Here is a 17,219-nt window from a genome sequence, read left to right on the forward strand (position 1 = left end):
CTAGGAGTTATAGGGCCTTATTCTAATATCGGAAAGCACTGTATAAAGCCATACTGTTTATATAGGTCACCTTGTAGGTTCAAAAGTGGCTCAAGGGCCAGGCGCGGTGGCTCAAGCCTGTAATCCCAGCACTTTGGAAGGCCGAGGCGGGTGGATAACGAGGTCAAGAGATCGAGACCATCGTGCTCAACATGGTGAAACCCCGTCTCTACTAAAAATACAAAAAATTAGCTGGGCACGGTAGCGCGTGCCTGTAATCCCAGCTACTCAGGAGGCTGAAGCAGGAGAATTGCCTGAACCCAGGAGGCAGAGGTTGTGGTGAGCTGAGATCGTGCCATTGCACTCCAGCCTGGGTAACAAGAGAGAAACTCCATCTCAAAAAAAAAAAAAAGTGGAACAGGATTTCCAAAAGTCCCTTAGATTTGCCCTCTACTTTAAGATCTTATCCCCAAGATGGGGTCAGAGCTCTTGACTTGCCATGAAGAAAAATGGAGAAAGAAAGCAGGAAGAACTTATCTGATTGCCAGGTCTGGAAGCTCAGGTTCTGAGAAGGCCATGAATCAGGGTCTCCTGAACTGGGAGGGACCTTTCAAAGGAGAAAGCCAGATCTTTCTCCCTTGGCCCCATCTCACATAGGGGCTTCTCTTTGTCATAAATACTTTTATGGTGTGTTGCAATAGCACTATGCATGGATAACTGAGGACCTTAAAAAGTTATGCAAACACTTTGCCTGCTGTTCTGAAAAAGCAAACTATTTCAAATTAAAATTTTCTGGCTCAGTAGAGGGGTTGGAAAGAAGCTTTAGGGTATCAGACACCAGTTAGACTGTCCTGATGTCATGGATTCCTGTTTGTGAGTTATCTGGTAGTCTTATTATGACTACTTTTCTTATGAGTTGAGCACTCAGCACTCTCCCTGATAATGGTAGAGCAGGAAGATATAGCACTTGGATGGATGCAGTCAAGCTACTCTGTTTCTTTACAAGTCTAACAGAACACATGTTAGACTTGTGTCTGAGAACGGATGGAAATGTGTGTGCATGCACATGCTTGGGGCTGACAGTGTATGCCTGAAATGTGCGCCATACCCAGGAGTTCTAAGTGCTCCTCTCGTGGCGGTCGGGCTTTGATCTCCACAAATTCTCCATCCGTGTATTCCCTGTAAACCACCTTCTTGTACTGAGAGCCAATCCAATTTTCAGTGCGGTTCATAAATATATCTCCATGTCTGCAAATCAGAAGCATCAGAAATTAAAGTTTTCAGAAAGCAGAAAATCTTTGAGTGATTCAATAGTACTCTGGAGAAGTGCTCCCCAAACCTGGCTGTGATCAAGTGCTCCCTCGGAGCTGGCCTTTTGCACCAGATTTTCTGAAAATGAGGCCAGAAATCTGCACTTTAAAGCTCCTTGAGTTCTGATATGGGCAGCCCAGCACCAGCCCATGGCCTGCCCTTGGAAATCACTGTTGCAATTTTCTACTAGGCGCTGAGTAGGGCCAACCTTAGAGGTTCCAAAGGACACTCTGAGGTTGTGTCTCTTTTCTGGGAACAACTAACCTCACACACATGCATCTGCATGGGTGTCTCTCTCTCTCTCTCACACACACACACACACACCCTCTACCACCCTGAGTTTCTCCAGATTTCATATGCATCTTTCTGTTTCCACTTTGAAAGATCTCAGGGACTATAGTCATGTATTGTGCATATACCCATGTACAAATATAGACAGATACAGTTGATACTTTGTTATTCACCATAGTTATGTTCTAGAAAGTCATTGTGATAATGGAATTAATAAAGACTGAACCATTGTTCCTAGGGGAAACATAGGGTTAGGTCCCAGCAAACCTCTGGTTACAATATTACCATCAACAGATCAATATATAACCTTGCTTTATTTCTGTTCCTTTTAAAAGACACTTTATTTAATATATATTGCTGAGCTCAGTAGCATTAACATTGTTATGCTTATTAACACTGAACTCAGCACTATAACTGATACATGAACAAAGCCCCTCTCACATGTATAAGGCACACCAGAGGCTTCTTGCACTCAGGACACTGCTTCAGCACTCCACTTAGGGGGGCATTTTAAACAGTGAAAGCACCAACATAAAGCACACAAGTGCAAAAACGATGGCACTAAATAGTGTGCAAACAATGACATTTGTTTACAGTCTGAGAGCCGAAACAAGAAGGCAGAGAGACTCCTTGTTTGACCTCAGCTAAAAATGTGTGTATCAGGCAATGTAAATTTGTTGCCACTCTACATGTACCTGCATATGACCACAAAAATGTCACAGGAATTGATTTCGGGGTTAAAAATAAATTTTAACAAGTAGACAAATTTGCTAAAGCAGAATCTACAAATAATGAGGATAGACTGTATATGTACTGTACATATATAGTACATTTCATCTATCACCAAGGCAGAGCATCACAAAAGACAGACTTTAAAAATCTATTAATTTTATCTCTAAAATACAGTGAAACTCACCCCCTTCCATCTCCTTCCACTGAGGGAGCTTGCATTCTCATCTCAGCCACTTGCCTTACTCACCTGTGTTGGGTGGAATTGTTCCTAACCATTCTTCCTGCCACCTGTACTCCTCCTTACCCTCTATCTCCACACTGCAGGCAGAGGGATCCTAAGCTATACATTTAACCACACTGATTTTAAGCTGTTTTATAACTTCCCCCTACCAAACACCTCAATTTGGCTTGCAAGCTCCCTCACTATCTGCCTTTGCCACCTCCTAAGCCTCATATCCCAACACTTGCCTCCTACACTCTATGCTCTGGTCATTCTGAACATTCACTCTCTTCAATGTGATGTGCTCTCCCTCACCTCCAGACCGTTACACAGGTTGTTCCCTCTGCTACAAACATGCTTCTGTCCTCTTCAAATGAACTACTCTCATGTCCCAACTCAAAGACTACTTCCTCCCAGAAACCCTCCCTGACTACCGACCTTCTCCCTACCTTTCCCCAAGACAGGGTTGTGTGCTTCTGCATGCTATACTTCCCCTCTTATAGTGGCTGCCTCACTCCATATACTTGTTTTAAAGTCTTACCATGGACCAGGAATTCTGCATGGGAAAGGACCTTGTCACCAGCACACTGCACAATGCCTAGCACATAGTAGGTATTTAATAAATGCATGTACACTTCTACCCTAGACTGTATGATTTCAAAGGGTAGAGAAATTTTCTTCTACTTTCATTTTTCAGGAGTACCAGTTACATGTGGTAGTGACCAGTGCAGTACCTGGAGCCACATTCTACTGTTTCCCAGCTTTCTCCACTGCAAAACAGGCTGATAGTAATTCTACCTCATGGAGTTGAGGTGAGGGTCATGTGGGTTAATCTCTGTAAAGCACATGTCAGGACTGTGTTTAGCACTATGTAAGCACTTGCTTTTTCATCATCTTGTGAGAATGGTGCAAGAGATGCTGAGCAAAAGCTGATGGAGTAGGTCAAGTGTGTTGAAAGGGTTACGTCAGATAAGGTTTGTAAAAACCCTAGCAGATGCCTGATCCGCAGTGGCTGCTCAATAGGCAGTGGTTTATTGTGGAGAATCTCAGGATGGTTAAATCACACATGTATCAGTCTACAAGCTCAGGGATATTAGGAATACAACTATATTTTTTTGTAGCAACTTAATTTCTGTTTTCAGATTTCTTCCCACTGCACAAACTTCCCCCAAACATTGTACTGATGGGCCCATTTGTTGGCTTTCTGAGATGCTGAGGCCTTCCCAGCATGTTCTTAGGAAGCCCCAAAGAAAGACTTCAAGGTCCCAAGGTGGGGCAGAAGGCCTGGGCTAACCAAGACAATAAATGTCTCAGGGACAGCCTGTACCCACAAGTGGTTCAAAAACCAGATGGGCTCCTAACATAACCACGGGGCAAGGGACAGAGGCATAGGAACTGGGGTGCAAAAGGGGTACACGTCACTGGGCTCATATCTACAGACATGCCTCAGATGTGCCCTGGGAGAACTGCCATTTCAATTCTGTATTGAATTGTTATCTATGGCATTTCTTGTACTTTGAATATGAGAACATGTCCTTATCCCACTTTGCTTCTATCTGTCTATGGGCAAGAATCAGAGTGACACCTTTCATCTCTCTATGTCACTAGGAAGGGAGTCCCAGAAGACTGAAGTGAGACCTTCCTGCTAGTCCCTTGGGATAGAAACTTAAAGTAGGAGTTAATATTAGTTGTAAGAAAATCATTAAGGCTATATTTTTATATACTCGTGGGCTAAGATCATATACATGACAAAATTATTATGTAATTATTTCTTTAATTATAGTAGACTTTTAGTGAAATAATCATTTTAGAAAAGGCCAAATTGGAATTCATTTCATTTTCCACTGTACCAGCACCAGTCTTCAGCTTATATTGACAGCACTAGTTTTGTAGAATACAGGTGTTTGGTTTAACAAATAGGTTAGTGAGTAATTGAATGGATTTAAAATTCTGCTATTCTTGAGGGAAATCTTAAAAAATAAAAATAAAAAATAAATTACTTTGAATATATCCAGAAGGTAGAACCATTATACTCTCTTTTCCATAAGTATGGCCTCTCAAAACAAAGGCCAATAAATAAGAAAATAAACAAATGTGTTAAGATAGGAACAGTAGCATGTAGTGTTTGTATCGCAGCCACAGAGGATTTCTATGAGGTGTGGGGAGGGGAGTATGGTGGCAGGGTTGGCAGTAGGTGGCAATAAAGAACAAAGAGGAACTGGGGCAGGAGGGACAATGTAGTGTGCTGGAGAGAATGTAGATTTGTCCTTCAGAAAATCTATGTTCAGTTCTACTCTGCTAGCGGCTAGTTGGGCGCCTTAACTCCTTGCACCCAAGTTTCCTCATCTGCGTAACAGAACAGTAATACCAGGCAATGGGTTGCTGTGGAGGGAGGGGATTATCCCTAGGGGAGGAGGTCTGTGGTCTGCACCTGCCTTCTCCCTTAACTCCATCCCAGTGCACCCTGGGGAACTTGGTTCCAGGACTCTGGGCTTAGCCTCATGGAGGAGCAATGCTCACAGGTCTGCTGGCCTGATTGTTGCTGAGTCTTGGGCATGCACCACTGGCTAACAGCACTGTTAAGGGAGGACCAGTCTTGCAGGCTTTCTGGACATAGGGTGTAGTAGAGAGACCTGTTCTTCCTACCCCAATTCCGGGTCTCTTGCAAGGCAAGGCCTCAAAAGTCTCTGCCTGCCAGAACTGTACAGACACAACCAGGGCATTTGCAGGGAGCCACGCTTGCTAAAGGCGTACGGAGCATGCGCAATCCCACCGAAGAGCCATGGCGGCGGCGCCTGTGGTACCTTTCCCCTCTTGCGTCCAAGTGCTGCTTTTCGAACTCCCAGTTTTTGTTAGGGGCATAATCCCATTCTACCTCTTCAGCGGCGATGTAAAAAGTTCTTATCATCCCGTACGGCTGCTCAGAAGTGTCCTTGTTGCCACAGCTTTTGACCTCATAGATCTGACCCATGCCTCTCGAGAGGTGGTGCAGGGTGGCACAAAACACCCTGAAAATACCTGCAAGAAAAATGGCTCGGCATTGCGTGTGGTGCTCGGTATTTTTGTTGATGACGGTCTGTTTTTTAGCAAACCTACGTATTTTATTCCAGAATAACCAATTAGGAAGACTTTTTAAAATACCAGTTGTCTAGTAGTTTAAAATCAGACCCCAAGGGGAATAAATTACTCTAAATATGTTTACGTCTGTGGAGAGAAAGGCACTGTCTAAAATTCATTTGTAATAATAATAAAAAAAACTTAACAATATTGCTACCAAGAAATGACTTCTCTGGGTCTTCCCTGTAACACACACTTGTTAGAAGACAGTCTGTACTGGAAAAACATCAATAAATATAACTATCTTAGCCCAGCCCAGTTTAAAAAGAACTAATTACCCATAAGATGATTATCCTAGACAAGATTCAAATTAAGCCACATTTCTGATGAGTATTTTGCCCTAAAGGATTTCATAAATTTTAAAGTGCAATAAATATCTCAGGTGTTATTATTAATAAAGCCAAATGTATTGCTTCATTAAGCCCTTGAGCAAAGAAGTTTCTCATTTCCAATGGTAGGTCTACATTATGCTAAACAAAAAGGAAAAAGAAAAGAGAAAAACAACTAGATTTTTCTACATATTACCAACAATCATGTCTGACCAAAAATTATGTAATTTTTAGAATGAATTTTCTAGATGCATTGGCATCAGAAAGATATTTCTTAACTGAACTCACCATAAAATCACATAAAACAAATAAAATTATTGAAAATATTAACTCCCAATGAAAATATTGGATCAATAAATCTTCCCTTTCTCTAGTAGCCTCTGATCTTATAGGTGAGGGATGAGTGTGCCTTTCATTATTAACCTTATACAATGTACAGAGGTATATTCTATCTTGCTATACAGGTAACTCTGTTGTCTAAATATCTCCAAGTTACTCCTTTTAGATGAGCAAAAACTCAGGAGGCTGATTCAATGGGTACCCAAGCACACTCAGGCACTGATGGGGACACATGAGGAAGGGTCTTTATACAAAACTACAGAGAAGACACCTTTGAAGATAGACTTGGAAAGGCTGCCCTCTGCATTTGTTTTTTTCCAGGCAGCCTATTGTTTATGTGCTGATCATGGTTCTTCAACAGTTGAGGAACTGTCCCTAAGAACAAAGAGGATCTTAGACAAGGTAGCACAAAGAAGAAAAGAAAATTAATAATAATGATGATGATAATAATAGAGGAATGTGGAAATGCTTGAGTTGCAGTGTACAGTCTGCCCACTTTTGAGCACCCTCCTTCTCGGCTTATAGATAAAGGACAGGAATTGGTGAAATTACTAAGCTTTTAAGCAGTCACAGATTTATGCTTGTCACCAAACATACTGGAAAACACTGTCGTAAAGTTCTTTAGAAGCCTGTAGGACACATGAGTAATTATCAAAGCACTAGAATAAGTAGCTACATCTCTAAAATTATTTTGGGCATCTCAAACTTTGAGTGCCTATTCCTATAGAATAAACCGATTTGGCTATTTTCAAATCCCCTCCCCCCTTTGGTCTTGAAGAGTGTATTTTTTTAACAAAACATTGTGTCTAAGGTATCCCTTGATTAGTGAAACTCATAATTGATCAGCTATACTAATACACAGAGATTGGACCCTAGGAGAAGTTTACACAGCAAAGATTATGGAGCTCCTAGTTTCAGGCAGTCCTTGGGCAGCAAAGATTTTGAAGCCCAAGCCTTGAGTTCTTAACTGATGACACAGAGACATCTAAACTGCAGTTCCAGTGGAAAGCAAAGAAGTAGAACAGCTTTAGTGAACATTAAGTACTAATCTTAGGTAGCAAATTGGTTCCTTCTTAAGACTGATGGAAAAGTTGGCTTGGAAAAACATGTTCAATGTCTATGGGGCTTGCTCTTCTCATTTTTCATTCAGTAGTTAGCATATGCTACCATGTGTTGCTCTAGATATTTTATGAAAATGCCCCAATTATCTCATTAGCTTGGAATCTAAGAGAAAAAGTTCAGGTACTAGCATTTTATAGGGGTCTCCATAAATTCCAGATCTGATGCAGCTTGCCCTGTGGGGAAACCAAGTGTGCCCAACAGAATGAAAATAGAAAAGTCCCCAAATCAAGAGGCTCTTATCAGTACCTGTGGAAGAGAGACCAGCCTGCAGTTATGGCTACATCTGTAATCTGGAAGCATCCAATGTGATGTCCATGCCTGGTAGATGCTTCAGAGAAGCAACTGAAATTATGTTTATGCTCAATGAGAGCAAAACATATCCACTTTATGGGGCCGAATGTTTATGAATATTCTCCTAGGATTTATACAACAAAGACTTTTAGAGGGCTCCCGCTTCTGCTTTGTGGATGTTATTTTAGATATTTCCCCTCTGTCCCTTATACTATGTGTTTGGACTAATATAGTCAGGATTCTCTGATTCTAATCAAGACTATATCTATTTCTATACCACTTGAAGTATACAAAGTCTATCAATTTCTTCTGCGGGAGAACTCCAAGAGGATGAGCCTGAAGGTAGAAATCTGGGCACCTGAAATGGACCCAGCAAATTTACCTGCATGGTCCGGCTGCATGAATGCTGTTGTGGCCACATGGGGAAACAAGGCCAGGGAGTCTCGGTGAGTCCCTCGTAGGTGGATGGTATTCCCTTGGAAAACAATTCCATGCATGTCGGTGTCAGTGCCCAACCCAATCAGATGCCAGGAAACTCTGTCCTTTTTACACATGTTTAGGCCTGGCTGGTTGCCATACATGTAGCCATTAACAGCTAAATGGAGGAAGAAAGATAGAGCCCACTGTAATTATGCAGACATATTGAAAACACACCATCTTAGTGAAAAATTATCAGTGTGTATGGGGCAGGGGAGCTTCAAATATGTAAACTGTTTACAAAAGATCCTTGTTGTCAGAGAATAAACAGTACCAGAGAAAAGACACACGGTGAATTCACGTAAAATGGTGACCAAAATTAACCATGAATAATGAAAATATTACTGAAATTATTAAAATGTTACCTTTAACGACGCACATGCAAAGACACTAATTCTAATACTTACTAAGGAATAAATAAAATTGTTTTATGAAATAATTTTTCTGACAAAATTGTTTCATGGCATATGATATCCTTCATTTTACATTTTACTTTTGCAGATTATAAAGAGCATCTTGTAAACATTTTATTTTCACCAATTCCCCATACTCTTCTCTTAAGGCTCTTGATATGAAAATCATTGTCTTTTGAGGTTCTTTTCCTATGACCTCCCTTGCTAAAAGTCTCTTCCTCAGTTACTAATTCATTGAATTCTACCAGACCCTCATTTGCCAGTGGGCTTTGCATTTGATTCTAGAAGTTGTCAGACATGCTTTTACTGATTACATGGATTTTGCATTATTTGAAAGATTTTTTAATCAATTGACATAATATTTGCATGTGTGGTCAGTGGAAAGGGATTTTTTAGGGGGTACTTACGTTTATAAGAGGTTAGTCCTTGAGTAAATAAATTTGCTGTATGATAACTTGTACTTCCTTATCCCAGTAAAATTACTGGAGGGACTTTATTAATAAATAATAATTAGTTAGATATGAAGACCCTCTGTGCTTCCAAAGTGGAAAATTGTTTTTATCTTTCACATCAACCCCAATCCATTGATAGTGGCTATCTGAAGCGGTGCCTTGAGAAGAACTTAGAAATCACTCTCTCACCCTATGGTGATGAATGCCATGATATAACAGCAATGCCTGGTTGGTGAATGCACATAATTGTGTCTCATGATTGAGGTCCCTTGGAGAAATAAATATTCTACCCATCTCCTACTGTCTACCAAGCCTCCAGCAGGAAGGAACTACTATCATGCCCATGAATGACCTTCCGTTATAATCCTGTTATCAAATAAAATTACTTTTTATTAGGTTGGTGCAAAACTGATTGCAGTTTTTGCTCTTGAAAGTAATTGCAAAAACTGCAATTACTTTTCCACTATCCTAATACTTCTGTGTCTGCAGAACCAATGGTACAATGGTACTTGGTAATTGTACTTAGATCTGGAATTATTACTAGAAATTCCAAGAAATTCTGGCGCTTCTGAGAAGGACATATTTTCAGGAAAAAAAATCTTTGATAATGCCTTTGCAAATCAATGATCTAAATCTTGTCCATAAAATATTAATGAGGTCTGAGTATAAATTAAGCTGCTAATAAATTCAGTCCTTGGCTGGCTGGTAGAGAATCTTCTCTTGCCTTGGAATGCTTGTTTAAAGCTTCTCTTTCTACATCATTCACTCATCCATTCTTTCTGTCCACAAACATTTTGAATACAGGCCATACAATAAACACAACACAAAGCACTGTGTACCATGTCAGACCCTTTCTTTTTGGCTTTGTTGCTGTCTTCCTTCCACCCCATGCAAGCAAGACTGAGGCTAGAACTTAATTTATAACTAACGTGACATTTGAATTAAGATGCATTATTTCTCTTGAACTTTGTTTTAATCCTGTATTTTTTTTTAAAGAGAGAGAGGGTCTCACTCTGAGACCCTCTGTTGCCCAGGCTGGAGTACAGTGGAGCAATTACGCTTACTGCAGCCTCAACCTCCCAGGCTCAAGAGATCCTCCTACCTCAGTCTCCCAAGTAGCAGCCAGGACTACAGATGCACACCACCACACCTGGCTAATTTTGTATTTTCTGTATAGATGGGGTCTCGCTATATTGCCCAGGCTGGTCTTGAACTCCTGGACACAAGTGATCCTCCCACCTTGACCTCCCAAAGTGCTGGGATTACAGGCATGAGCCACTGTGCCTGGACTATATATCATATTTCTAAATATGAAAGTAGTTTCACATTTCCAAAACAGGGTGGGGGCTGGATTTGATGTAGTTCATTTAGTTGTTCATTACTTTCTTTTTTTTTTCCTTTTTTCTTTTTACTTTTTTTTTTTTTTCAGATGGAGTCTCTCTCTGCCACACAGGCTGGTGTGCAGTGGCGTGATCTCAGCTCACTGTAACCACTGCCTGGTGGGTTCAAGCGACTCTACTGTCTTGGCCTCTCACACAGCTAGGATTACAGGTGCATGCCACCACACCTGGCTATTTTTTGTATTTTTAGTAGAGACAGGGTTTCACCATGTTGACCAGGCTGGTCTTGAACTCCTGACCTCAAGTCATTCATCTGCCTTGGCCTCTCAAAATGCTGGGATTACAGGCATTAGCCACCACACCTGGCCTATTATTTTCTATATAAAGACCTTTCTGATGATAAATTTATTTTACAATTAGCTTCTCCACCAAGAAACTGCTTCATTTCCTTATTTCTACCTTAATTTTCCTATTTGATTGTCTACTAAGAAGTTTGGAAACAATATTCATATTCAATTATAGCAAAACATTTTGTAGAAGATGACACTGAAAATGTACTACTCTGTGCTTTCCATTGGCACAAGAGGGGATTCTGTTGGAAATGAGCATCGGGGACCATAGGATCTGTGACCCCGTTGCTGTGGGGCACTTGTAAGTTTGGAATACTTTTGACTTCCATGCAAGAAAGGGAGGTTAAGGGCTATTTTGTTATTCTTCCACAATGTTTTAAAAGGCAATAAATAGATTTTATGGCCCAGGCATGATGGCTCAAGCCTGTAATCCTAGCACTCTGGGAGGCCAAGGTGGGTAGATTACCTGAGGTTGGGAGTTCAAGGTTGACCAACATGGTGAAACCCTGTCTCTACTAAAAATACAAAAAATTTTATGGGTGCAGTGGCATGCACTCTGGAGGCTGAGGTAAGAGAATCACTTGAACTCGGGAGGCAGAGGTTGCAGTGAGCCACGATAACTCCACTGCACTCCAGCCTGGGCTACAGAGTGAGACATCGTCTCAAAAAAAAAAAAAGGAAGATTTTATGTTGGGTCCTAAAATAAGATGGTTAGCACCCGTTGTCTCATGTTACTTGCTTCAGGCACTTTCATTGAACTTTTTATTACTGCACCGTCTTGTAGGCTCTGAGTTTGGACTCTCATTACTCTGCTACCTTAGGTAATATGCTTAAGAGTAATGAGCATCCTGTGTTACTCACAAGCAATTAGTGGTTGGCTATTGTAACATTTAATACAAACAGACAGGGAAGGAGAATTAAATAATTCCTCCCAAATGAAGATATAGGATAGGAACAACTAGTATTTCACAAATTAACACACACCAGTCACTCATACTACTTAATTATAGACACTTTGCTATGTAATGATTATCTCCTATTATCACTGGTTATCAGATTTCATGTTATTGTGAACCCAAGGGAGAGTAGTTTGTCAGTAAGTTTTACATTTATGATGTACTGTGAACTGAGCTAGTTTAAATTTTGTTTTGTTTTTGTGTTTTGAGATGGTGTTTCACTCTGTCATCCAGGCTGGAGTCAGTGGCGTAATCTCAGCTCACTACAACCTCCACCTCCCGGGTTCAAGTGACTCTCCTGACTCAGCCTCCTGAGTAGCTGGGACTGTAGGTGTATCACCACACCCAGCTAATTTTCGTATTTTTAGTAGAAATGGGGTTTTATCATATTGGCCAAGCTAGTCTCAAACTCCTGACCTTGAGATCCATCTGCCTCAGCCCCACTCAAAGTGCTGGGATTACATGCATGAGCCACCATGCCCGGCTGCTAGTTTAAATTTTGTGTTCCTTCATCTGAGGTGGATAAAATGTTCTAGAAGTATTAAATTTCACGTCTCTGAGAGATTGGGAGCTTTCACCATATCATCTAAGCTGAAGGCATGAAATAACTTACTCATGACCAAGAACAATATCCAAGAAGCCAAAATTAAGGTAATTAAAACACACCAATCATTTTTCACTTTGAATGCAAGTAAGCCTTTCATTTATAGGAGGGAAAGTCATTTGTCATACCATGCATTCGGTTGGATTTCGCAAACTCTTTATCTTCTTTGTCAATGCTGAAGGGATGCCAGGTAAACTTCTGAATGTTTTCATCAAAATATCTGCTCAGATTCTCATCAAAGACTGTGAACAGTAGGTAAAACTCCTTGTCTATTCCTTTCTATGGAGAAGAAAGAAATGAATACATAAAAAATGCAGCTTGGAGGAATTTATGGAATTGCTTTTCTTTCAAAGTTCACACAAAGTATTAATAAGTTAGACCAGCCTGGCCAACATAGTGAAACCCCATCTCTAGTAAAAATAAAAAAAAAAAAAGATGTTCATCATGGATATTGATGCTATCCCCATCAAGCTACCAATGGCTTTCTTCACAGAATTGGAAAAAAACCCTTAAACTTCACATGGAACCAAAAAAGAGCCCACATAGCCAGGATAATCCTAAGAAGAAAAAAACAAAACAAAGCTGGAGGCATCAAGCTACGTAAATTTAAACTATATTACAAGGCTAAGTAATCAGAATAGCATGGTACTGGTACCAAAACAGAGATACAGACCAATGCAACAGAACCGAGGCCTCATAAAGAACAACTACAACCATCTGATCTCTGACAAACTCGACAAAAACAAGCAATGGGAAAAGGATTCTCTATTTAATAAATGGTGCTGGCAGAATGGCTAGCCATATGCAGTTAGTTGAAACTGGATCCCTTCCTTACACCTTATACAAAAATTAACTCTAGATGGATTAAAAATTCAAACATTAGGCCTAACACCACAAAAACTCTAGAAGAAAACCTAGGGAATACCATTCAGGACATAGGTATGGGCAAGGACTTCATGACTAAAACACCAAAGGCGATGGCAAAAAAAAGCCAACATAGACAAATGGGATTTAATTAAACTTAAGAGCATCTGCACAGCAAAAGAAACTATCAATAGAATGAACCGGCAACCAATAGAATGGGCAAAAATTTTTGCAGTCTACCCATATGACAAAGGGCTAATATCCAGAACCTAAGGAGAACTTAAACAAATTTACAAGAAAAAAAAACCCCATCAAAAAGTAGGCAAAGGATATGAACAGACACTTCAGAAAGAGATATTTATGCAGCCAATTAACATATGAAAAAATGCTCATCATCACTGGTCATTAGAGAAATGCAAATCAAAACCGCATTGAGATTCCACCTCAAGTCAGTAGAATGGCTATCATTAAAAAATCAGGAGACAACAGATGCTGGAGAGGATGTGGAGAAATAGGAACACTTTTACACCGTTGGTGGGAGGGTAAATTAATTCAACCATTGTGGAAGACAGTGTGGCAATTCTTCAACGATCTAGAAATAGAAATACCATTTGACCTAGCAATCCCATTACTGCGTATATACCCAAAGGATTGTAAATCATTCTATTATAAAGACACATGCACACATACATTTATAGTGGCACTGTTCACGATAGCAAAGTCTTGGAATCAACCCAAATGCCCATCAATGATAGACTGGATAAAGAAAATGTGGCACATATACACCATGAAATACTATGCAGTCATAAAAATGGATAAGTTCATGTCCTTTGCAGGGACATGAATGAAGCTGGAAACCATTATTCTCAGCAAACTGACACAGGAACAGAAAAACCAAACACTGCATGTTCTTACTCATAAGTGGGCGTCGAACAATAAGAACACATGGACACAGGGAGGGGAACATCACACACCGGGTTTGTGGGGTGGGGGGCTAGGGGAGGAGTTTCAGGGGTTGGGGGGATTGGGGAGGGATAGCATTAGAAGAAATACGTAATGTAGATGATGGGGTGATGGATGCAGCAAACCACCACCATGGCACATGTATACCTATGTAATAAACCTGCACATTCTGCACATGTACCCCCGGAACTTACAGTATAATTTTAAAAAGAAAAAAGAAAGAAAGAAAAATATATATATATATTTTAAATGCTCATGGGCTATGTGAACAGAAAAACCTAGGTTCTAATGTTATTCTTCTATTCATCACTGTGAAGCCTGGAGTAAGTGATTCATCCTCTCGAAGCCCGAATTTCTTCACTTGCAGATGAGGGTGACAGTATTCCCCACATCATGATTAAATGAGATGACTTAGCTAACACACTCAACACAACACCTGATAAATATTACGTCCTCAGTGCTAAATTAGCCCAGGAAAACATTAGCAGGAAGGTGACAGAACCCTGTGTGATGTTTAATTTATAATTTAATTGTGCTACAGTATGCCCAGATTTTTGCTAACGCATCATCCTGGGTGTTTCTGGAGGGATGTTTTGGGATGAGATTAATACTTGAATCAGGAGACTGAATAAAACAGATTGCACTTCCTGATGTGAGTTTACCTCATCCAATTGGTTGAAGGCCTGAATAGAAAGAACCGAAAGGCTCACCTTCCTCTAAGTAAGAGAGAATTTCTTTTGCCTGACTGCCCTAGAACTAAGACATTGGCTTCTTTTTGCCTTTATGTTAAAACTAAAATGTTGGCTCTTCCTGGTTCTTGGGCTTCTTTTTGCCTTTATGTTAAAACTAAAATGTTGGCTCTTCCTGGTTCTTGAGCCTGTCAGCTTTCTAACTGGAGCTACCCCATTGGCTCTCCTGGGTCTCCTGCTTGTTGACTCAGCCTGCAGGTGTTGACACTTATCAATCTCCATAATCATATGAGCCAATTCCTCATTATAAATCTGTCTCTGTCTCTTTCTCCATGTGCATATGGAACATCTGAGTAGTGGCTGGTGTCTGCAGCACACAACTATTTTGTGAAAAGCATATAAGTTAGTGCATAGTAGGTTCCCACAGCAGCAGGGAAGGAAAGTGGAAGGTCTAAACCATAACCCATCACACAACTTTAAGAATTGAAATGTGGATAAGGAAAATGAGTTTGCAAATAAGGTCATCCCAGAATTTTCAGAGTTTGTTTGTAGGCCACACAATGTTTAAGATGTGTATAATATGGGATTTTCTGCTAACTGAACTTCTCAACTTTGGGGAAAAGAATACTTATGCTGTATATTATTTATTCAACCATAAATAATTGTTGAATGTCAACAATGTGCCATGCATTGTTCAAGGAAAGGAAGAGAAGATAGACAAGGTCCTTGCTCCATTGCACTTAATTTCTTGTAGGAGGAAACAGACTACATACACATAAGCAAATAAATAAACAAGGAAACTGTCTTATGGTGGTAAATGATAGTAAAATCAGGTGATATAAAAGAGAGTGACTTTAGCCTGGTGACCAAGGAAGGCTTCTCCGAGGAGTGACAAGAAGAGCTAGTCATGCAAAGGTCAGGGGACGACACTCCAGGCATAAAGAGGCTAGCACAGAGGCCCAAAGCCAAAGACAAGCTTGGCCTGTAAGAGGAACAGAATGTGGATGGAGTAAAGGGGCATGAGGGAGCATGGTGCCACTTGTGGGAACAAGAGTCCAGGGCATGTCTAAATAGTGTAAATTTTTATTCTAAGTGTGATAGGAAACCACTGGAGATGTTGAACAGGAAAGTGACTTGATCTTATTTGCACTTGAGAAAAATTATGCTTGGTACCCTGTGATAAAATTAATCATGGGGAGGGTGACTATAGTCACCTTAATTGTACATTTGAAAATAACTAAAAGAACATAACTGGATTGTTTGCAACACAAAGGATAAATGCTTGAGGGGGCGAATACCCCCTCCTCCATGATGTGATCATTATGCACTGCATGCTTGTACCAAAATATCTCATGCACTCCATAAATATATAGATGTATTCACAAAAATTAAAAATAATTTTTTTTGAGATGGAGTCTCACTCTGTTACCCGGGCTGAAGTGCAGTGGCATGATTTCAGCTCACTGCAACCTCTGCCTCCTGGGTTCAAGCAATTCTCCTGCCTCAGCCTCCTGAGTAGCTGGGACTACAGGCACATACCGCCATGCCTGGCTAATTTTGTTGTATTTCAAGTAAAGACAGGGTTTCACCATGTTGGTCAGGCTGGTCTCGAACTCCTGACCTCGTGATCCACCTGCCTCAGCCTCCCAAAGTGCTGGTATTACAGGCCTGAGGCACTGCACCCAGCCAAAAATAAAATATTTTTTAAGAAATTAATCATGGGGAAAAGAGGAGACAGCTCAATGCAACGCGTGATCCTAGATCAGACCCTGGCCAGGAAAAACATGTTTTTCTTTTGCTATAAAGGACATCAATGGGACAATCAGCAAAATTTTAGTAAATTTGATAACATCAAGGTTAATTTTATGACTCAGATAATTTTACTTTATGTCAGAGAGGGTTCTTGTTTTTAGGAAATACACGCTCACAGACATTGTGTCTGCAACCTACTCTCAAACAGTTCAGAAAAAAATCCATAAAAACAAAGATAGATAATAATAAAGCAAATGAGATTTTAAAATGTTGATGAATCTGGGTGAAGGGTATATTAGGATTCTTGGTAAATTTTTGCTACTTTTTCATAAGTCAAGTTATTTTCTTAAGAAGTATGAGATATATATAGGCGGATGCAAAGAAAGAAATAACAAAGGGAATAGGGAGTTGGATTGAATGGTTATTGGGCAGCACCAGGGGTGTTAGACAATGACCTTCTGCCACCTGACCATTCACCATTGGAAGAATTTACGACCATTTACTGGAAAGAGATGCAAACACTTCTTTCCATTTTCATCTCTCCACCCACCTAGAAGGGCACTGACCATTTTGCTTGGAGAGACTGGCACAGCAGGTATTTCATAAGTAACTCTTGAACTGAATATAC

The 17,219-nt window shown here is 40.3% G+C and overlaps 1 protein-coding gene across 1 annotated transcript in view; it reads right to left on the reverse strand.

Moving 5' to 3' along the window:
* Positions 1 to 17,219, reverse strand: part of HEPHL1 (hephaestin like 1) — a 79,680-nt gene that overhangs the window by 19,590 nt on the left and 42,871 nt on the right. Inside the window, exons 10-13 of the mRNA XM_002754673.6 lie at positions 12,452 to 12,602; positions 8,114 to 8,326; positions 5,338 to 5,551; positions 1,088 to 1,227 (exon numbers count right to left, since the gene is read on the reverse strand). Coding sequence (XP_002754719.2) covers positions 1,088 to 1,227; positions 5,338 to 5,551; positions 8,114 to 8,326; positions 12,452 to 12,602 — 718 coding nt within the window. The remainder of the gene's footprint in view (positions 1 to 1,087; positions 1,228 to 5,337; positions 5,552 to 8,113; positions 8,327 to 12,451; positions 12,603 to 17,219) is intronic.

The sequence above is a fragment of the Callithrix jacchus genome, chromosome 10 (genome assembly GCF_049354715.1).
Source record: "Callithrix jacchus isolate 240 chromosome 10, calJac240_pri, whole genome shotgun sequence".
In the NCBI taxonomy this organism is placed as follows: Eukaryota; Metazoa; Chordata; class Mammalia; order Primates; family Cebidae; genus Callithrix; species Callithrix jacchus.